Source organism: Calonectris borealis, chromosome 3 (genome assembly GCF_964195595.1).
Source record: "Calonectris borealis chromosome 3, bCalBor7.hap1.2, whole genome shotgun sequence".
Classification (NCBI taxonomy): Eukaryota; Metazoa; Chordata; class Aves; order Procellariiformes; family Procellariidae; genus Calonectris; species Calonectris borealis.
Window position 1 is genome coordinate 99,453,093 of NC_134314.1, and position 23,861 is coordinate 99,476,953.

At 35.6% G+C, this 23,861-nt stretch overlaps 1 protein-coding gene across 27 annotated transcripts in view; it reads right to left on the minus strand.

Moving 5' to 3' along the window:
* Window positions 1–1,113: 1,113 nt before the first annotated feature.
* The window catches only part of PPM1B (protein phosphatase, Mg2+/Mn2+ dependent 1B), a 62,027-nt gene continuing 39,279 nt past the window's right edge, over window positions 1,114–23,861 (minus strand). For 10 of the 27 annotated variants that reach the window (XM_075146900.1, XM_075146919.1, XM_075146899.1 and 7 more), the window contains 4 exons: window positions 22,532–22,649; window positions 15,014–15,125; window positions 10,906–10,963; window positions 3,744–4,827 (listed from right to left, as the gene is read on the minus strand). In XM_075146900.1, the coding sequence (XP_075003001.1) occupies window positions 4,522–4,827; window positions 10,906–10,963; window positions 15,014–15,125; window positions 22,532–22,649 (594 nt within the window). In that variant the 3' untranslated portion in view covers window positions 3,744–4,521. The other 17 variants (XM_075146910.1, XM_075146909.1, XM_075146906.1 and 14 more) reach the window with 15 other exon arrangements.

Genomic DNA, 23,861 nt, shown 5'->3' on the forward strand with positions numbered 1-23,861 from the left:
AGGTGGCAATATAATTAAGAGAACATAATTTTAAAACAGATGTTAAAATTGACAAGTTATGGCAAATACACAAATTTTATCGAACATTCAGACTTCTCACACTACAAAGTCAAAAAGCATAGGGTTTTTCCAGACTGCTGAAATCTGAACAGTATTTTGATTAAACTAAAAACATGATTAGAATTTGGAACTAGTGGATACATGAATGAAAAGTAGTGCTAATTTAGAGGAAAAAAAGAGGTCTTGATTTACATTTTGTTGTAGCTGCGCAAGCTATGGTCTTCTCTTTGAAAAACTTATGTGCATGCTTCACTTCTATACAATAAAAGCATAAACCCTTTTATTTCAGAGAGACTATCCACATGATGTAAAAAAACTACACGTAAGTGTTCATTGGACTGGAGCCTATGGAGTACAAGAACTCATACCAGTGGAACAAGATATTAAAATTGCAGTTCATGAGGAAAGCACTTGCAGGGGTTATGCTGTACAAGCAGATCCAACAAAAAAGCTCAAAGAACTTAGAGACTTACCGACTCATAGGTTGTTCATAAATACACCCATTCCACAGTAACACTAAGTATTCAGACAGGTTATTACCATGCAGTATCAATAACATGGAGGATTTCACTCTCACCCAACTAAACAACTTCATTAGTAAGTTAAAAAAAAAAAATCAGTACAAGTTTTACCATGCGAGCATTAATGTTAGAGAAATTTCTATCCAAAACACGATACAAAAGTAAAACTTTATAGGTTTAACCTCAGATCTTTAAGAAATTTCAAGAAATGAGTTGACTAAAAAAGTCAAATTTAATCTGAATTTTTAGACTTTAAATGAATGCTCACCCGTAGCTGGAATAAGACTCATTCCAGCTGAAGTTGGGATGGATTTGCCCTAGGAGCTCTAAATGTTGTTTTTACTTTTCTATGTGCCACAGAGAAGCCCACTTTGAGACTTCTGGCTTATTGTGACAAAGAGCCACATTCGCTATAGAACAAACACAAATCCATCACCAAGAGACACCTCATAAATCCTATTTAGTTATCTTTTTATATAGAACACTTGCATGTTCTTGATAAATCCTTCTCAAGAAAATATAAAGCATATCACACTGTTTTAGCAATCCTTTATTGAAGATAACAAGTTGGTTATGTTCACTGTATTGTATGAAACATCACAATATCATACTGGGAAGGTACTATCAGTACAGGGTTGGACCAGAGCGGACAGTCTGAACAATAAACCATTTTGCATTCTTCATTCCCTATCTTTTAACAACCCCAAAAAAACCAGTAAAGGGACAAATACCTGTTAACATCATCATTTAGAACACTTTAACTTACAAGGCTAAAATCTAATGAATAAATAAAATATACTGTGGCAATAATCCTCTCTAGACCAAGAAAAAAAAATCAGATACACAGTGACTCAAAATGATTGGGAAAGCTGGCCTTCGGCACCAGTATGAAAGAGCGTGTGGTTTTTACAGACTCACCATGGGGATAAAGTTACAGAAAACTACCATGAATTCCATTTCACACAAAACCAGTTGATGACTGTCATTAGCTTAAAACTACACACAAGGGCAATTACATCCTCGCTGAAACACAGTTTAAACAAATAGGAAAATGTTTACAAGGCATCCACAGCATGTAAATCATGTACAGATGGATACATTCATTGTTTCCCCTCCCCAATAGCTTTTTAGATAAATACTTTACTCTTCCCCATTTTCAGCATTTACTGGACTCATTACATGCACAACTCAAAGAAGTCAGAAAAAAAGTCAAGGTTATTGCAAAAATAGAATTAAACTAAGAATCTTCAAGTACCTTACATGACAGCCACTCTGTACCATGCCCATTGCTTATAAAATGAAAGGTCATTGAACCCATGAAAATATCTCTAATATTTTCTTAATTTAAAATAGATAATTTTAAGTGTATTTATAGTAATCTCAAAGTGATAATTTGAACTTTGAAAATAATGCAAACAATTAAAAATTATACCCATATTACACAAGACTTCTGTCTGTATCTTAAGCTGGAAAAAAAAAATCAAAAAACTATAGAAAACCACATATAGAACAAAAAAAAAAATCACAATTTACATTATAATAAAGGCAAATTTTCAGCATTTTTAAAAAACCTGCAGCTGTGAGAGATGTCAAAGCAAGTCACTACTAACTATAAATTCATCAGTTTGGTTTTAAAAGATTTTCTCTAGCAAGAGTTTAAGGGTGTGTTGTACACATGCGTAAAATTCTCACTGTTTTTAGATGCCTAGAATCTTCATATATTATTGCCAAATACACTTATCTTCAAGCAAGCAGTAGGCAACATATCACAATTTGGACACCGCAGGGAAACCTAACGGTCTGGTAATACAGGTAAAACTGGAAAATTAAAAAAAAAAAAATACACATCTGATAGCGTATTGCCCAATTGAAATTACTTCCAAGCCACAGAGCTGCAAAGCCTTCCAACTCGGTAAAGTGAAATAAGTAACGTCTCAAACAATTATTTGTACTCTCTCACGCTTGTGTGTTGCACATTTCATTTAGCCATAGTGTATCTTCAGAGTACATCTACAATCCCATGCACCTCAGGTGCATATACTGATCTGCTGAGAGAATCCTTCCTTCCTTCCTTCTTAGGGCCAAAGTTTGTTATAGATGTAATCAGTATGCCTGAGGCTGGTAAAAATACTGTAGTACAGGCAATGCTAAGAGTGGCAATATCAGAAAACACAAAAATGAACAAATGATGGAAAATTCTAATATCTTTCTGCCCATTTCACAAAATGTTGGAAATCCACCAGAATTTTTCCCTTGTATTGAAGAAAACAGATTTAAAAGGTTTTTTTCCCCCTTTCAGAATCAAAAGCATTTTAGTAGATTTGTAAGGCTACCACGGATCTTCTAGATCTCCAGCACCCTACAGGAAAAGAAGAGGAGAAATATTACTACTCACCAATACAAATGAAAACATTTTGTTGCACTTTGGATTTAAGTGGCATAATTAAATAGAATACTAGCGTAAGACAGACATAATTTTCCTTTTTTTCCATACCTGTCCACTTACACACACACACACACACTCTCTCTCTCTCTCTTCCTCAACTTCATGAGGGAATTCGCTTTTATAAAACATGAACCCAGTAAAGCTATAAGCATAAAGACTTGAAATTAAACATTATCTAAAATTGTACTAAATCATAGCTATCAATAGATACGACATCTATGGACTACAAAAAAAAAAAATCTATAAAATACTAAGGAACTCAGCTCTTCAGGTATTCCTGGTCCACAAGAAATTCCCGCAGGCTCTTTTTCATTAAGGCAGTGAAATTTGTACCTATTTTGAACAAGGATATTTTTGTGCAAGTGTTATATTATGAGCTGACCACTGACATAAGAATTCCAGATTTAATTTATTAGCAGATTAGTTACCACCACTGTAAATTCCCAGTATTATCACTGATCTACCCAAGTGCATGTACATACATGTGTCGTACACCAAAAGACACGGAAAAGATTTGGCAGAAGGTAAACTTAGGTAGAATAGCCGATTTATTCACTTATATGGCTGATGTTTAACTTGAACCTGAGAAATGTTGCCCAAATAGAGGATGATGATGAATGTGCCAAACCCCAAATTACTCAAATATTTGTAGAGACTAATGAACATCATGAGTTAGTATCAGAAGCTATGAAAAGTTTCAAGTCATGTCAGAATGATAGCATTTCAAAGGAAGTTTATTACTTGCTTAAAAGAGTCAATATGCATACAGATATTATTCCACAGCATATTCTTTATTTTCACTTAAACACAAATTCTTAGAACTTGACACTAGATACTAAATCTAAGTACATTTTCATTTCTGGGTATATGTTATGCTACAACCTGGGAAGTAATAATACAGTCATCTAGAAAATAGATATTTATGATGAACAGTGGATACAATCTAAATTGGAAAAAATCAAAACACATTTCATGAAGAATAAGTGACAACCTAAAACGTAATAGTTTTTCCTAATTTAGTTGTAATATAAACCATACACAATTCAAATACAAACATGCAGTATATGATGCTGGGGAAAAAAAGACTGAAGAATTTGTGTAATTCAATTAATTTGCACAAAAGATACAATAAAGATGTGAATTACTTTACAATTAGCAAACATATACCATCAAAATTATTATTTAAGAATGTACTTAAAAGAAAAAGTTTTAAAGTTTATTTCCGCATTAGCATGTTAGATTCCTATTGTTGGATTTAAAAAATCAAAATCTCAAATGGGAGGTTAACTGCTTGCTGCACAACATAAGATGCAATTACTATAATATGCCATAGTAGTTGAACTTCTAAGGAAAAAAGAGCTTTGTATAAACAGTCTGTACAAATAACTAAACTAAAAACAAACAGACTTCCAGGATAGATGTGACAAATGTTGAGATATAAACAAAGGAAAATATGCCAAGTGAAGCGAAGTGTTAAATCCGCTATATAAAACATTATGTCTGTTTATCACTCATCTCATTCATCCCTGAATCTTCATTTGAGCTCTGTATTTCAGCAAGGTGATTCCCAGATTCTGTGTGGGTGTCTGGTACCGGGTCACTGGGTCCAGCACGAGTATCTGAAGTAGATGCTGCAGCTGATTCAGCAGTGCACTCTTCTCCCTGCATCTTAGCTAGCCTGTAACTAGTCAGCATCTCTTCCAGAAGGTGGCGGTAGTTCCCCCTATGATTAATTCTCATTTGCCTGAGTGCTTCCACCAATTTTCCCTGTGTTCCACTTTCCTCGGCTTCGCCAGGGTCCTTTTTTTTTAAGATTCAAGACCCCAAAAAAATCAGTAGTTAAACTAGGATATTTTCTAACGACATTTAAAAAAAAAAAACAAAACCCACACAATTTTTCTGACTGAGAAAACATCAGCTTTGCTCTATTTGAATCTAAAACACCTTATGAGCAACATACATCTTAGAACAGTATCATCCATGTTTGTCCACTTTATACAACATAATAATTTAAGAAATGATACCTATTACAACAGTGTTTTTAATAATTTCAATTTATTTTGAGCCAGACAGTGTCAACATGGTACCTCATCCCAATTAATTCCATCTTGGTTCAAATTGTCTTTCAATGAATATAGCTGATATTCCCCACAACTGCCGTCAGTTGTCAGTGAAAAATTTGAAAATTTAAGCTTCTTTAGCCATCAGGTCAATATTTTTAATTGTGAATTTCTGCACAGCCAATAGCAACACAGTCCTGTGAAAAACTTACTAAGGAGAATAGATAACTCTACTGCTAGCAGTTTCGTTGAAGCATCACATCAAAATAAATGCTCAAAGTGTCTTATAAAACAATCCCTCTACATTAAAGACTAATTTTTGCATGCATGATCCTGCTATGAAAGAATCACGCAGCTACCTATCAGGACCAGAAGTGGTGGTGTTTGAACAATTATTTTTGGCAGATGCGCGTATTGGCTAGAAAAATTAACAGGTAGAACAGCTATTCAAAGTAAAATCTATCAACCTACAGCACAAAACCTGAGTAATAAGCACTGACTAAGGAATGGAGGTCTCCTCTGCAAACCACCTATTTGGCTACAAGCTTTCAGCTGAAAAAAGTTTTTGTTGCTGTTTTTTCGTTTGGTTGGTTTTTTTTTTTTTTGCAATAGACTTGAGCACCTATTACAGTGCTGAGATTGATACTAGATATTTTAACTCTCAGGTGTTAAAGCAGTACTGTTGCTTTAAGGGAATAGCACATTTTAAATTATTAATATCTAGCAAGTTATCAAGCTAGACAAATGGAACTGTATCTCTGGAAGCGGGCAGATTTTGCAATACATTAGAGGCAAAATCCAGACTGCCTTTTTCTCATGCTGACCTCATTTCATTGTCATCTAGTCCAAAAGCTTCATAAACTACAAGTATTGCAGTCACTCACTTACAAGCTTAATAGCAGCATTAAGACAATATCTTGGGTTCAGTAGGATTTTGGATGCTGTAATGTTCCTGGAATAGAAGCCCCAAGACTGATTAGCAGAATCTAAGTTAAAAAAGGGACAATTTTACCACAAAAATGTATGTTACTGCATATAATGCTATCCCTCTAAGCTTAATTTGTTGCATAAATAGACATACTTCCACTGTGGTTTGCTAGTCTTAGTTTGAGATATTTTGACTCCCATGTACTAGCGTTTTCATATTCAGACAGCTCTTCAAGATTCCATGAGGAGAAGCAAGTTAAAGGAGGTAGTTTTAATGTATGAAATGGGACTGTTTTAGTGCCTCATGAGCACAAAGTCAGTGAAAACTCAGGGCATCAAGATGAGGCTACAGATGTATCCTATTTCTTAGGTTTTGACAAAAAAAGTACTATTTATGTATTTATCTAGCTAATACTAAACAAGGCAACATAACTGAAGAATTCCAGCTTTTAAAGTTCCGAGAACATCTAAATTCCATAGTTCCTTCAGCCCATCATTTTTGCTCTGAGGTTGACATTAGCAAACATACAACCCTGAATCTCCACATTTCACTATATTCAGATCTTTAAAAATTCTTTTGGCAAATTGAAGTGAATACTTTTGTTCCCATGCAACAATGAAGAGTAAGAGCAATAAGCAATATGATAGCAGCTCTGAGACTCCTGAACAATTCAAATGCTAGTAGGAGTCAAAGCTAACAGTGCTGTTAGTGTTTGCTATTCAAACTCACATCCTGCTTTGCACCGTTTGATGGCGGGCTATTTTGTGCTTCCCTCGTCTCCCTCAGTGCTAGCAGACAAGAAACCCCACAAACAGTAGGACAGAAACTGCCTCTTTTATATACTATACACTATATACACACACTATAACACAGATTTCTCTCTAATGATGTGTGGCTAAAACAGATCCCTGAAAACTAAGATTATTGTGCAAGTTAGCATTTGTCTTCCTTCATGTTCTAATTCAACTAAGTGCTACTGACCATTAAAAAAAGAATAAATTTTTGCTAGCTATATTTAACATGAGCATTGACAATTTTTACACAAGTTCTGCTCTGTTAAATTATGTATATAAAAGGGACTCTTATGTATTAGAGACAGGATTTACAATGTTTAAGGGTGTAAGAATTTTGTCCATTTACATTTTTAAAATTATCTGTAGCAGCCCTTAATGACATATAATTTGATTTAGCAAAGTGCCAGAGTATAGTATTAGTAAAAGCAAGAGAGAAACATGACTGGTTTCAAACAAGATACTCAAACGTGGCTTTAAACAACGCCACTGAAACTATTGACAGAGCCACTGTAATTTTAACTCTTCCTTGTGTTTAAGGATACATATACACCCCAGTAGCCTAACTGGACAGTAGCCTCCTAGTCTTAGGAACATGTAAAAACAAAAATGGTCGAAGTAGAGCCATTAGAGAAAGACTAATACTTCAACATGTTAACTAGAACACCAACTCAGTGGTATTGTAACATTACAGTGGTAACAATTATTTAGCTATGAAGAAATTCTTTTAAATTCCCTTTAAAGATCTGAAAGCACCAAGCCCCAATACATAACAAATTTCTATGATTTCACTCGCACGTGTAAAGGCACAAGCCACCACATTTATAGCAGAAGTCCCTCTACTGAAACACTGGCAAAGTTGCTCTTTGTGAGCCCAATGCAGGGCTCTCTCCAGCCCTGGATGTACAAAATACTTGTACTCTACTGAGATGCCAAAAAGAAAAAAAAAAAACCAAAACCAAAACACACAACAACTTATGACTGCTTATACCCTGAAGCCACACTAGTGATCTCTGAATACTGCTGTAGTAAGGATTCTTTCACTCCTCAGCCTCTCACTCTACACAACATCTCCTTATTTAGCCTGTATGTTAAAGATGCTCAGAAAATGCAAATGCGAAGAATTGGACGAAGTTACTCGACAATCACTAGCTTGGATGACAAAAATTCTAAGCACAACACTAACTGAAATCTTTACAATGCTGAGTAAAAACAAAGCTAATCTAGAAAAAGATACCACCTTGGGTTTGATTTTGTATACTTTCTGAGAACTTATCTGCAGTTCACAGTAACTCAGGGTAACTAGTTTAAATTGTTCAACGCTAAAAAGTATAGTCTTTAGAAGGATGTCATTCTCAATTGCAGAAGTTAACTTGGTTGGTTTGGGTTATTGTTTTTGTGGGATTTGTTTTTGTGGTTTTTTGGTTTTTTTTTTTTTAAATATTTTTACTCATGTACATTAATATTTTAGCAATTAATTACATTATTATTTTGTCAAGGTAAAAAAAGTGGTTCTAGCGTTACATAAAATCATCAGATGAAGATGACTGCCACAGGCACTTTCCAGTTAGTAACAGCAGTATTCTGCGCTACGCCCACACTCTAACAGACACGAGTACACTGTTAACTACACACAGGGAAAGATTCTCAAGTGCAAGACAGTGCACCTTCGTGCTCTGCAGACTCAGCATTTGTGTCTGCAGCTCGTAATTTTTAGTATGAAGATCCGCTCTTGCTTCATACTAGTTTATAACAGGGGCATTATTAGTTAGATTTCGGTCTCACTTGGAAATGTCATCACTGGGAGGTACTGTATGTTTCCTTCCTACCTTTGCTTCCTGTTTAAATGTGAGATGTGTAGCAACATTATCACAGTGTGTAGACATTGTGGAGAGTCTGATGTTGAGTAACTGAACAGCTTCCTTCCCTTTTACCCCCCTGCCCTGCACTAGAGTATTCAGTTCAACAGACTGAGAGATCACCACATATATACCTGGAACTGAGTAAGACTAGCAAGGAAGTCATGTTTTCATCACCTCAGAGATGAGGCCACTAAATTCATCCACTTCCAAGTATAGTAAGATAACAATTCCTACTTGCTGGTAAAGCGCAAACAGGAATTGCATCCTTCACCCAGTGGCGCATCCTCCTCCCAAACTGCTCTGGGTCAGAATCACTTAGGATGGAAAGAAGAAAAGGTACTGACTGGCAAATGACATCTTACCAAAAGATCAAACTAAAATTTAATCCAGCATATTTAAAACACATAATCCAAATCACTATCGAGATTTGCACTAAATACCAACTGAAGGCAAAGTTTATACTGTTCACATTTCATATCAAAGAAGCCAAATTAGAAGGATGCAAAACAACTATCCAGGGATTCCAATTGCAATAAAGGTCAAAGCTATTAATGGTAATAAGGGTTAAAGCTATATTCTTTTATGAGTAATTTGCATATTTAGTTCAGTTACCTCATTTTATTAAATTATAATAGATGATGTACAAATATTTCCTGGAACTAGCCAATACACAAAAGGATGCTGTAGTATATGTTAGGACTTTCAGCAAGTTTGCATGGCTACTGAAAAGTAAATTTGGACTTAGAAAAGATTCATCATAAATGCAACTATAGCGTATGATATTTCTAGAAAGTTATCATGAGACAAACTTTCTTCTTAAAAAACCCAACCAACTTATAAAACCTATGACATAATTTTCAAATAAACAGCTTTCACCAGTAACTTTACCCCAAAAGCAGGAACAAAATTATGGCTAAATATGAAAAGTAGTAGCAGGCTGATAGAGGTGCAGAGTTTCCTGAAGGACTAAAGAAGCTGAAAAGAGGAAAATTTTGTCTAGCTTGTTTTGGGGTATTGTTGCATAATTTGTTGAAAGGTAAATGAAAAAATGTATGGTCTATCACTTTCAAACTAAAAAAAAAAAAAAAAGAACAAATCCTAAAAAATAAAAGTTAGAGATTTCTTCTCTATTTGTACTCTAACAGAATAGTGGCCCCTTCCACCTACACAAGCTTACTAACTTCAGAGAAAAAACCAAATATAGGTAGCCAAGAGAAGATGACAGTGGGAAAAACACAATAATAATTGTGGTGAGCCTGCATATTCACAATCTCAAGGCACACAATTGATCATTTCAAAGTACTTAAAATAAAAGTTGACATGTCCCCAACACCATTCATTGTAATGACTACCTGACTGAGGACCTTGCGGTCATCTCAGAAGAGAAAAAAATATGATGAAGGATTTACTAGAAGATGAATGGTACCTTCACAGATTAGTTCACATAAACCGTACAGGAAATGACAACATATGTACAAGCAGTGATGTTTTTTATCAGTTCTTCAGTTTTCCAAACATTTTTTTAAACAAATTTAACCACAACTAATATGAACACCAGTTATTACTCTTTATATTAATATTAAGAACCGCCTAATAATCAGGTTTAAAGTTACAGTAAACCGTATTTCATACTATTTAAAATTCAATTTAGTAGGAACTGGACAGAGGAATGTAAGCCATTTTAGAAATCAGAACTGAAGTAAACTAAAATCACTTTACACTTTCCTTAGACCCCTGCACATGGGATATTGAAAGATGGTGTAAACTCTAAAAAAGTAGTCAATATTAGTCTCGTTGTCTTTTATATTCAGTGTACCAAGGTCTTCCACACTTACAGAAGACAATAGGAAGTGTGTTTGCCCCCTCTTCGACTAGATTTCTGGACAGTAGACATAATGCCTAGTTAAGTAATGAATACACTGACTGTAATTTTTGATAATAATAAACTATAATTTAGAAAAACCCTGCATTGTTGCCTCACAGGTTTGAATGAAAAAGCAGTAGTCAATTAAATGTTTAAAAAGTCTTTCAGAATTGGGTGTCAGTTTGATGTCTTTTTGAGGATGAAGTTCTATATCAGATCCATCCAAAACAAGGTCAAAGTGAACGTTATGCTACAATATGTATTTTGTGTTTATAATACTTTATTGGCAGTGATGTACACTTTTGCTTAATGTATGACACTACTTTGATGTTCTCATTAACAAAGAGGTGTAGCAATCAAAATAGGAACTTACCCCCTCATTTTCTCTGTGTGGATTCAGCCTACTATACACAGCTTCAATAATATTACGCCTAAAAAGAGAAGTTTTAAAAAATTAAGCACAACAAAGGATTTCAAAACATTGAGAACTTAAAAAGTTTGAGCACAGTAATAATTTCAAAGTGTTTAAGAAGTTTTGCCTTTAACCTGCCTCTTAGAAAGATGAAGCCCACTCTCAGTGTCTTTACTCACTTTCAATATGTTGTTTGGGGATTTAGCAGTAAGTCAGGATTTGTAAAGACTAAGCAAGGCAAAACATTTTCTTACCTTACCATGCCATGGTCTACCCCTTTACATCTTTAGAATTTCCAGCTGCACAGTCAGATTTTGCCAAGAGTAACATTTAAATCCATATTTTGCTTATTATAACAAAATTCTTCATTTGCTGTTTTTCTTGCCTTATTTCTGGATGTGGAACTTGAAGACAGTTGGGTTTTTCCCCATTTTATTACATATACACAGGTTACTAGTTTTGAAGTGTGGTGCCCAGAGTATACAACCTCCGAGATGTGTTGTCCAGTGTCTGTTCACACTGTAGAAATTAAAACCCAAATGCCACTAGCCAGACTTTATTCTGGCAGTGCCATATAAGGCCACACCTTCACAGGCAGGCAAAATAAGCACATAAAGCTTCTCAAAAAATAAAACCCAAAGTATAAACAGACTTCTGAGAGGAAAAAGGTTATGTCCCCACATCTTCAAATCACAGTAAGAACTGGGAAATGTTCAGACAAGTATAATAAATATGATCAAAGTTATTGACAGCTTCAACAAAAAAAGAACTGCTACATGAACTGAGACTCTCAAGTCTGGAAGTGGCCAAGAACTATAAAAATGATGTCTTACAGAATGCAGATAAGCACTGACTGTTAACTCTTCCAAACAAAGGGCATCAAATGAAGACAGCTGCAAATGTGTCAAAAATACACAGTGATGGCTCTTGATGCAACAGAACTTTCTGCCCCAGAATACTGAGGATGCCGAAAGTTTGATGAGGCTCCTTCTGAACATTTTTAACTTCATGGAAGAGAAATTCTAAGTCACTAAGTACATAAACTATCTCAAGATCAGGAAGCACCTCAGCTGTAAGAAGCTGAAAACCGAAATAATAATGATAGGCGAAGTATTTTACATATTTCCCTGGTTTTATATTCTTCCCTAGGCATCTACTTTCAGCTATCCTGTGGACAGGACACAGAGCTAGAACGATGCTTGGTCTCATCTAGTATGACGAGATTCTTATGTTCACACCATGGAAGCAAAAGCACATTCTTTTGAATGAAGAGTTCGGTTTTTGAATGGAATGTTCCAAGTATGTCGACTTCTGAGACAAAGCAATAAATGAGGTAATCTCAATCTCTAGTGTCCAGCATCAGAATATGTTTTCGCAGTCATGATCCAGCATTTGAAACAGTACCTACTAAAATACTCAGAACTCTGGGAGATGGTTTGCAGGCCACTGAATGCAAGGGAGAGTGCACCAAATCTCAGGATGACCACTAACCTACAACACTGAAAAGACATCGTGCTATCATGTGTTCAGAGGCCATATATGTTGATGATGACATCAGCATTTATCTAGACACACCACACCAAGACAAGCAGAGGGCAGGCACAACAAATACACCTGACAACTCAAAGCCTCAAGACATTGGTGTATATGCAATTTGTGCTTCTTCACACACCATTTTGGGCTGTGTCTGAATGAGCTCCAGGAAAGAAGTTCAGAATTAAATTGATAGTGGCACTTTCAAAAATTATGTCTGATATGAAAAAGTCCATTGAAGAACACAACTTCTCCAAGGGCACATCAGTTAAAGTCAATGCTTTAAGAATTCTGGAAGGGTTGCAGGGCTGAGCTAGCATGGGATCCATCAGCACTGACGAAATATTTTCCTAGAGAAAAGAAACTGAATCTTTATGCAGATGATACAGGAAAGGGTTCTCTCCATTTAGTTCCACGTTTAGTAATGGAATAGTACAGACATTTGGTCATAATTGTGCCACAGAGAGCAATGGTACCTCTGAAAACTCCTAGACAGTCCAAGCAAGGCTGCCATGGAAGCAGCAGATAACCATTGCAGAGGGTTTGAATCAGACTTAAAACTCAAGCCTTTGGAAATTTTCCTATCTTTGCAATTCACTTTTCTTTCTTTGAACAGCATATTTCTTTGTACTTTCCTTTGAAGGGAAAATTCAGGAACAAGATGTTGAGTGGAAGTACTAATGCCCAAGTGACAGGGTGGCTCAAAACTTTTGTTTTCTTCAGCAACAAGCGACCATTCTTTTGGCAGCATTTGAAGTTACAGGGGGATCCAAGTCAAGCCAGGAACCAGCCTTTGAAGAGTAAGGATAAAACACCACCATTAAGTGACCACAGCAGAGTTGACACGTTTAGATCTCCTGTCTCAAAGAATGAGCCAGTACAGACTTCTACACAAGTGAGATGCTTGAAGGAAGTATACAATGCCAGTAGAAGTGGAGCTACTTCAAAGGTTCCTAAGGTTTGCAAACATAGTCTAGTCAAGGTAACATTGCATTGCGTTTCTCCAGCTCAGACGTACTAAAAACCAGGAGCAACTATAACTAGTGCTAAAACCAAGGATGTCAGCCACAAACAAGCTCTTCCTGCAACCTGTTTGAGCCAGGTCTTGGAAGTTCAAACAGAAGGACAAAGTGTGAACTCTTCATGACCTGGTAACATCACAGGATAAGGATCTCAAGATCTATTAGAACAAAAGTTTTAAGCTACACGGTATGTGGTTTTGAGTTGTGTAGTCATACTTTTTCAAAGCTTCCATTCAGGAGCTCCATCCTGTAAGTAAAGTTAACTAAATATGTCACTGCCTGTCTTTGTCCTAAGTTTGAAGGCCAAGAAAGAGTTCCTCAATACGTATGATATCCTCTTAAAAGAAGCTGCAGGTACACCTCCTGAAGTCAGTTTTCTGTAATGCAGGACTTTAAAAGTCAAAATGGAGAGAGAGGCATCAAAAGGCAAATCCTGAACCTAAGCCCATTAAAAATGTAACCTAGGTCACAACAAATTAAAATAGAATTTGGATGCAAAGGTTCCAGAATAATGAAGTAGTACATGATGCAGTTATTAATGAGCAAAACAACAAAACACACCAACTCATTCAGCAGTTGGGAGGCACTGAGAAGAATAGGCACACCACAACTTCTCTGAATGCCTGGAATGCACACAAGTGGAGAAAGAGGCCCACAACTTACAAGTACTTTCAAGGCTAGAAAAAAAATAATCATGGCAAACAGTGCTCATTAATAAGTACACGCAATGAAAATAGATGTATACACAAATGGTCAGAGGACAAGACTTCATATTTTGAAAAAATACAAAGATTCCAGAAGCAACATGGCTTCTGAATGTCCAGAAGCTGACCTATGCCAAGGAGTAATAACAGGTCCCACTGCTTGCGGAATTCTAGATTAACAATTGTTTATGCAATCCTAAATTCTGTTCGTTAAAATCCTTAAGTTATAGGTTGTTAGAACATCACCATTAGCCTCCTCAGAAAACCAATGTCATTTCTGAATATTTATTCCAATTAAGTTTTAAAATGCATATTCTAGTTCAATATTCTTGCTTATCCAACATTCAGTTTAAGACTAAAAGAAAAACAAGTTGCTTATGAGAATGTTTGCTGAGCAAACAAGCATTGACCTAAACTTATAATGGACACTAGGTGGTGGAGGGAACATGACATCAGGAAAACTGAAGTGGTATTTTGATATTCTGGTTACATTATTGATAGTTCTTAACAAATGTAAACCAGTAAAAAGCCAAGAATAAATATTTTTTATTTTTTAAAATGGCCATATGGAAATAGTAAAGTAGTATGTTATGTACCAGAATATGATCAATCTGTTTCCTCTTACCATTCTGGAATGGGAACAGTGACACAAATGTTTATGTAGTGCAAAAGGTAAACTAGCTTAAAATATAAAACCCCAACATTTTCTTTGAGTATAGCTATTACAATAGAAGAAGCTTTAAAACATTTAACTAGAAGTATTTGTTTCAGCGAACTAAACAGTTCAAGAAATTCTAGTACCGTACTCACTTGCCAGCTAAACCACCTCCTGGTGGTAAATTAGGGATATTCTCCGCAGTTAAAATACGAATAACATGAGCAAGATCAGGCATTCCTTCTTCACCCGATTTTTCCATAATTTCTGATTTAAAAACAGAAGAAGTCCTTAGATTACTGAATTAACACCACCCATTCCTTAAGATACTAAAATACAAGTTACGATCACTTTTTAACAGAGACATTATGAAAAAGTTACATGTAACCAGGAAAACATTCTTTACATTTTAGGTAAACAGTCTTTGCATGGTGGAACAGAGCTATTCAAATCAATAGCCTGCCTTTCCAGTGTGCTTCTAGCCATTCTCTCTGAGAAACTCAGAAGCAGACTGTGAACTGGATGAAATATCCTGGAGACAGCAGCCTGTTCTCTTTCAAAAAGACAACAGCTGGGAGTCTGTTTCAGTTACCTTCTCGTTGCATTGCAACACATACTCAGAAGTTACGTGCCATAAAGCCAATGCTTCCCAGGAATTCAGTCATACTTCATTGTGAGTAACATGTTGAATACCCAAAGGCCTGAATCTCTGGTGCATAAACACTAAGACCATCATGCAATAAAGAGGCATATATAATGGCCCATTATCACTCAAGTGACCAAAACAGAATATAGAACTGATGACGAATAATTAGTAATATGTTATTCCATTTTCAAAGCAGAAGTATCACACAAGTCCAGTGCTATCAAGTTCTTCTGCCTTGGAAAAGAACTGCCTAAACTGAAGTAATCTTCACATGTTCTTATTCATCAAAGCTGCTGTAATGCAAACGTGGAATAGCTGTGTATACATTCACATAGGCGTAACGCTACCAGCTTCCAGTCGTCAGCCTCTAGTCATTGAACTACTACTATGGCAGAAAAAGGTTCACTAAGTTATCTACAAACTGTAGTTGCATGCATGTGTCATTTTTAAAGAAGAATTTTTTCTGAAAATCAACTAAATTAAGGAATGGAGTGCCATTTCCTAGAGACATTGTTCTAGATAAAAATTCTTTGTTTGAGCCACAAAATAAAAGAATTAAGAAGAACGGATCTTCTCAAATATCATCCCAAAAAAAAAAAACTTCAGTCAGTCTATATCTGGCTACTATCCAAAGATAAACAAATCACTGAATTTCTTACAAACAATTGATTATATTCTGATTTGGAGCCTGCAACTAAAGCCAGAAGCAGCTACAATTTGAGTTTCTGAAGTTAGCAGAAAAGCACATCCTTTACCTACTTTAATCACTGCATCCCAAGTTCCTTGGTATTTAAACCTCTCGACATCTATCACCTATCTCTCAGGACTACTAAAAACAACAAAGTGCTTGGAAGGTACTCGCTTACTCTGTATCAGGGAGATCTATAGAAAAGTCCCCCCCAAAGCAATTCTACTTTTAGAATAGTTTTACTACCCTGTAACAAATAAGGCACTATGCTTCTAAACCCCAATTTTAAGTCAGCACCATACAATCTCTGCAATGAGTAAGCTAGGTATACTACTACTAGAAGTGATTAAACATTCTTCCATGAAACTTGATGTATATTATCACACATCCATCCTTAAGAATGAATCATGGCTAGTAAAGGAAATGACAGCTGAACATGTAGGCTTCAATCTTAGCATTCTGATCACTTCTTACATACACATTCACACAAATCAGCCACAAGTCCTCTACTACTTTACTCCTAAAACACTTTTCACTAAAAGCCTAACATTTAACTCCGAGATAAGTATTTTGAAATTTCAGACAAAATTTTATTTCAATTTTATATAATGTAAGTCCCCCACCGGACAGCGTTACAAGTTTTCTGTGTTCCTGCATCTCTTTTGATTTCCAGCTAAATGATTATGACAAATCAGTGTTATATACAGTATATATTCCACATATGCAAAATGCATATGTAAAAACCAAGTCACTGTATTAACTGAGTATTCATCTACTATTAAGACTGTTTAAGCCTACATACAGCACATGCCCCTATTTATTATTTGGGGGGTTAGTGTGTTTGGGGTTTTTTTTTTTTTAACTGCATGTCTGATACACCCTTTCAAATAAACTGAAACACATCAGATAATTGAATTGACTTCTGTGCCTAGTTTTCTCTTCCTCTGATCAAACTTCAGATCTCAAAAAAAACAGAGGAAAAACAGAACAGAAAGTAGCATTTGAAAGAGGCAGTAAGAAAAGACTGACCTAGCATAACTTAACTACTATCCAACACCTGCATTACCTTGGAAATTAACCAATTAAGTGACTCAAAACAGAAGCACAGCTATGCTCACCATCATAAATGACTCAATCACAAGCTACAATCTCATAAGTATTTCAGAATACTCTTGAATGGGCAGAGCTTTGGAATGCAGTTATTCATATTCTGTCAACCTCAAGACCCAAACTAGTAAAAGAGCTTTGGTATACAGTTCTCCCACTAGAACTCTCTGTAAACTATCACTTGCTGAGTTCGTTTTATTAACAACCCTGTTAAAACAAAAACTCTGTTTTGGTATTAGAAAAATAATTCTCTTTTATTTTAATAACTCTGGGAAGATCTTGTGGAACTACTAACTCAACCTATTGAGTTAGTATGGTACAAATACACAGGATCTCAGCATTCTACTTAGGAATGTACAAAGACAGACTACAAATGTTACACGTGTAAGTATTAAACTGCTTTTGAACACAGATTTTTAAATTTTTTTAAAACAAACAAAAGCATGCCTCAAACGATGCCTTTCTCTCCAAGCCAGAGCTTAAAATGCCCAAGCATAGCAGTGAAAAAAACTGATGTCTAAAACTTTTGATGAGTTAGTCCAGTCAGCTTGAAATTTAAGGTCCACAAGAGAACAGAAAAATATTCCATATGGAACAGTGTACATTCATTAAGAACAAATACCACTGATCAAACTAAAATTGCTTCAGGAAGTTCCAAGAGATTTTATACTAAGTGCCAATGTTGCCCTGATTTAAATTAGTCACTTACTGAAAGACGAGTATCTAGGAGAACTCATAGCTTGTATTTTTGACATCTCCATCTTTGCAGCTTAGTAGTTCTAAGACAAGCTGATTTTTTGCAGAATGTTTTCACTACAGGTATAAATAAAATTGTTATTGGCTATCAACGAACTGCACATAACTTGTGAGCTGTTAGTTCTTTAACAGATAAAGAAACATTGTTGCACACAATAATTTAACATGAACAAAGTCCATTATTTGCCTTTTGAAAGGAACAGTCATCATCTACTCTGGTATTTTAAACATTAGTAAATCTACTACAGATTCTCACTATATATACAATCACTTGCTGTAACTGAACATAGATTCTTGGACTTAGCTGCCTAGTTTACCATGTTCAGAGCCTCAAAACACATCAGAACTACAAATAAATTACAACTGAAGACGACTATCCTAAGGTGTAAACTATACTTAGAATACATCTAAAGAAATACAATTTCTGTCTTTTGAAAATAGCTAGAAGAGATGATCAAATCCATATTATTAACATCACAACTTATCTACCAAGCTTTAAGTTTTTAGAATTAAAGGCAGTTTAAGGCACAGCTCTTTTATGCACTGTTTTCCAGACTACACTTAGTCTAAAGATGAATGCAGAACCCCTTATGGCAGTTGTCCTTTCCTGATTAAACAGATGTTCCCACCTTCCAAAACTTCTCCTTACTACTCCAACACCTGAGATCATACTCCCTCTCCCCTTTTTTTTAAAAAAGCATTTCTGCTCACTACTTAAACCTTTAAATTGAAGTACTTTTTTAAAGAATCCAACATCTTTCCAAACAATTCTCCCCATGCTGCTTAGTGGTTTGAAACATTTTGTTACATCTTCTCTGTGTAATTTCTGAACTAATAATACTCAAGGCACAAATGTAAGGTAAAAATTGCAGTCCAACAACTCTCTTTAAATTAAAGAGACTGTGTCAAAATGACACTCTCATAGAATTTATTATGAATGCAAAAATTTGTTAGAAAACAGGTAAATATTTCAAGTTGTTCTGAAGTCTGTTTCCTTTATTTTCTCCACTTCTTGACAGAATTTCCTCAAATATGCTAACTATCATTCCTTGCTAAACACTTGACATTTAAGGGCCCTGTGCTCTGTCCAATTAGCAGAACACAGATCGACACAGGGAACTCATGCAGAAAAAAAAAATATCAAGAAGAGCTGAAGCAACAGAAATCGAAGCTTTGAAGCAACTCAATTCTCCAGAGAACTTAAGCTTAACAATCATTTTGAGTTACATTCGGAACGGCTCTGCATCAGTTCAGACAACAAAATCTCCACTTGTTTCTGGTGTGTGTAGTATTTGTTAAATATGACAATATAGCTAAAATACATTTCTGCTAAGAAGTTATTTTGATACGTTAAAGTAGTAACTCAATTATGCTACAACACTGTGTTCTTACTAGCAAACAGTGCTTCCTACGTCATTCTCAGTTAATCCAGTCACTCTGGATCAGAAGTGATTTGACAGCTTTTCCATTAATCTTCTTAACATTCTCTGATGAAAGCAGTAAAATACACTGCAGTTCCACACGTTTTTCACCTATTTGCTAATTGAGAGAGGAGCCCCTGAGAAGCTGGGAATACTAACCAGTAACCACTGTGTGCACACCTGACTGCTGTCAGTGAAGGTAACTGCTCCTGGCTCTCTCCCAGAGCCTATTAACAGCTCGTGTACTTTACTCAGACATGGGAAGATAATAGGTATTTATCTTAACTAGTGTCATCTAGGAAGCCTGGGATGCAAGCCAACTTCTGAGAAACATGCCTAGAGTTAGCATTTGAAGTGACCATTAGCTCTCTAATCTCAACAGAAACTACAAATATGCAAGCCATTTCAATTTAGATTCCATTTAAACAAGAAGGAAAGACACCACACACAAGGCCAGTGCATTCAGAGATAACTTGTTTCGTGGCCTGAAGGCCTTCTTATATATATTTAAAAATTAAGGTTTGTTACATCAACTATCTAGATTACTGGGCCACTGACGCAAACAAAAAAACTTCTAGGTTTACCTCATTTGCTTAAGTAAGAATGCAATAAAAAAAGATATCTAGACAAAGAACATGAGTAATTTTCACAGCTGTTTCACACAAATGAAAAATTAAATGATAAAATATCTACAGTAAGTGCCACTTCTAGCATTAAAATAAGTTTAAGAATTTTTAATACGGAAGTGGCAAAACTAACAGTTGTTCACAGCAACCAGGTTACAGTGGCAGCATGAACATTTCCATGTCACTGTTGCATTTTACACTGAATTAGTGTTAAGAAAAGTTACGAATGGTTAGCTGTGGGATTTTTGCTGTTGTACACTCTCAGCAGACTCCTGATCTCCTCAGATCTACAGATTACTTCTCATTTATATCTAATGCTACTTATTTGGATATGAATTACTTTCTAATAAAAGCACATCCAATCAATCCTTTCAGTATCCACTACAGCATGTTAAAAAGCCAGTGGGTGTCTCAGATATTCAAATAAACCAAAACCAACAAGAAAAACAGAAGTGGCATCTATCTCATTTGTGGTAGTGCTGTATAGGATGACATCCTGTATAGGATCATGTCCTGGTTAGCAATTCTCATCAAATAGTCATAAGAAAGGAAATTAAGCATTTTACCTCTACAGATTACACACACCATGCTTGAGTGCCTGTAAAGTTTCCAGGTCCATGTTGAGAAAATTTGGTCAGTCACACCTTCTTTCATAAAAAATGCTCAAGCTCAGGCAGTCAGTGGCCAGAGCTATTGTTAATGTTAATGTTATTGAGACCTTGTTACAGTCTCAAGATGGTGGCTTCATGCTGGTTCTGACCTGCAAAGTCCCAAACGCCCTGGCACGCAAATTTAAAGTTACTTTCATGGAACTCTGCTGAACAGTCCTGTAGACTGCCAAGATCACATTTTTCAACATGAACACAGAAAAGTACCATCAGGACAGCAATACTGTAGTATAAAGCTAAACCACTGGTCTCAGCACCTGGAACAAATACATCTAAGAAAGCTACACAACTCATTATCCATCTACGAAGGGACTACCTCTTCCTGAAGCACAATTGAACTTGGATCTAGTGATCAGAATATTTTAGTCCAGGCCTGAAACAAGTCAAGAAAGGGTACAAGCTGCCCCAGCCAGCTTTCTCTTCAGTAAACCCTTTCCTTCCTTGAATACTGTTTGCTATAACTGATAGCTCCAACAAATGGGTTAGTAAGTTGCATCACCATAAGTGGGTGACAGTGCTTCAGTACTCTTCTGATGAGATTACGGAAGTTTAAAGAATCGTAACAACAAGGTTTTCAAAACCTCTGATGACTGCTTCTCTTCAATGATGCTACTTCACAGTATTATCCTAGCAACATTTGTAACAAGACAAACTGTTCCAAGAACTCAGTTATTTTCATGCCTGGGTTGCTTCCGCAAAAACCTGTGCCAACGTAAGAACAGTATTATAAAAAAGGCAAACTTTCAATATCAGCCCTGAACTTCATTTAGTTCTACCAAAACTGAGCTATACCTGGATTACTAGAATAATTGAGAAGATTGAAGAAACCAGGAGGCCGCTACATATAGCTGTCAATCAGACCTTAGAACAGCCTTAACCAGTGATAAAAGATTTTAAATTAGAAGCAACAGTTTGAAAGCCTGCTTCAAATGTCAGTTTTTCTGACATTAAGAATGCTGTAGAAAAGCAATAAATACACAAGGGCAAGTCTTTCATTTTTAGTCAAGCTAACTTTCCTTTCACTGTTTCCACTTAAGGGAAGAAGTTGCATTCAACCTTTTGGATAAGTAAAGTGTGTTATAAAATCAGTGACTAAATTAAACTGGTTAGGAATTAAGTTTAGTCCTCCATGAAAGTTCTAGATGATTATATGGTTTTTATTCACACATACACAGACACTTGGTAAGCATTCAGAATCCAAAGGGATGATGTAAGGCTCTTGTATTCATAGGTATTTTGATCATTTATGCTCTGTTAAGTTTTCGCAAAAGTGCATTTAAAAAAGTTCTCAGTGTGAAAAATAACTCACAGCTGCGTTAAATAGAAGCAGTTAAAAAAGCTTGGATAATTAGATGACTAAGTTGTCCCTTCATGAAAACCCAATACAGCTTTTTCTTCTTGTCAAAAACTTTAACAAGAAAAGGGAGCAAGTATCACAAGTATCCCTTCTAATGACGTTTTATAAGCAAGATATTAACAATATCACAATTTACTTAGTTGCTATAACACACTGCAAGGTCAGCGTTTGCATTTTGACCTGTAAAGATAGAAGTAAAAACCTAAAGTTCACATTAAGAAAACATATGTGGAATACCAGGATAAACTAACCACATGGCTTAAAACATTTTTCCTGACACACAAAAATTGAGTTGTAAAGGCCTGAAGTGGACCCAACATATAGTGGCATCATGGCTTTCAGGGTTTTTATTTTCATCCTCAAGGTTATGACAGCATTTCTAATGAACAAAACAGATTTCTTACCTTCAACCCGTGATTCCAAGTACTTATCCAATTCAGCATCTTTTTTCACCGCCTCATCTGAGACCTTAGGAGCATTTGAAAAACAAACTAGTACAATACTCATGTTATCACGACTCCCCTGTATGACAAAGAAAAAAAGAAGAGTTAGGACCTTTAGTCTTATTTTTCATTTTTTTATTCTAGTCACATTATTACTTGTTCCAAATACAGTACTAAAGATGTACCTGGGAAAAAAGAAACCTTGCAATAAAATTGTATTTTGATTAATAAGAACCTCCAAGTTTCCCAACTAAACTACTCACTAGAATTCATTTTACTGATTTTTATTGTACATTTAGTCTTAAATTTTAAAATATTTAACAGACTTACTTACATGTCAACCTTTAAAAATACTATCAAGAAAACAGGTCAGAAATTAGAGAGTCATTTAACGTTACCTTAAGCCAAGTTAAAAAACAACTTATGTTGCAAAATGAAATGCAGAATACTTATCCTAGACTACTAGAATAGCTAGCTCCAGCTACTAATTTATTTCAGTTTAAGAGCATTCATGAAGACATTACATTCATTACAAATCTGTTTATCAGAATGCACCTGTGTCACACATAGCAACTTGAAGAAAATAAGTACAAAATATGAATTCATTTAGTATGGCCAAGCTGACCTTACAGACTATCATGTGCTCAGCAACATCAGCCAACAGTGTTTTCAGATACTAACTTTAATGCCAGTTCTTCAGCAGTAAGCTCTGATACCACTTTCCTGCTCATATTTAATTTTCAAAATTATAATCCACAGTCAAATTTAAAAACACAGTGTCTAAGTCTGTAAGGAGACTACAGGAAATCTACAAGGAGATCCAGTAGAACCATAATTTAAACTCCTGGTTTGAAATCAAGATCTTATTTTTTTCTTTTTTTTGATAGAAATTTAAGTGCGATTAGTCACTGCATATTGTTGTAAACCCAACCTACCAGATAGTTCCTATCATCTGTCACAACTTATTCTCCTGAAGAAATTAAGCAGGAATCTGACATTAGAATAAATTCCTTCAGAAGTACTCAGGAGTTATTCTACGTTCCCTTTCATACCAAGCATATGGGGACACCTATCTTTTACACCAGTTAATATTATGTGGTACAACTCACATCCTGAACACAGAAAACACCATTCTAATATCATTCCAAAAATGCAGAGATCCAGGATCTGACTTTATAAAACAAACACGAGGTCAGGGCTTAGTTTTATTGAAAGTATACCAGAGTGACCATCCTTTAACAAGGCTGGTCAGGTGCTTGGTCAGAAAAGCCACGGCATTTAAACCAATCAT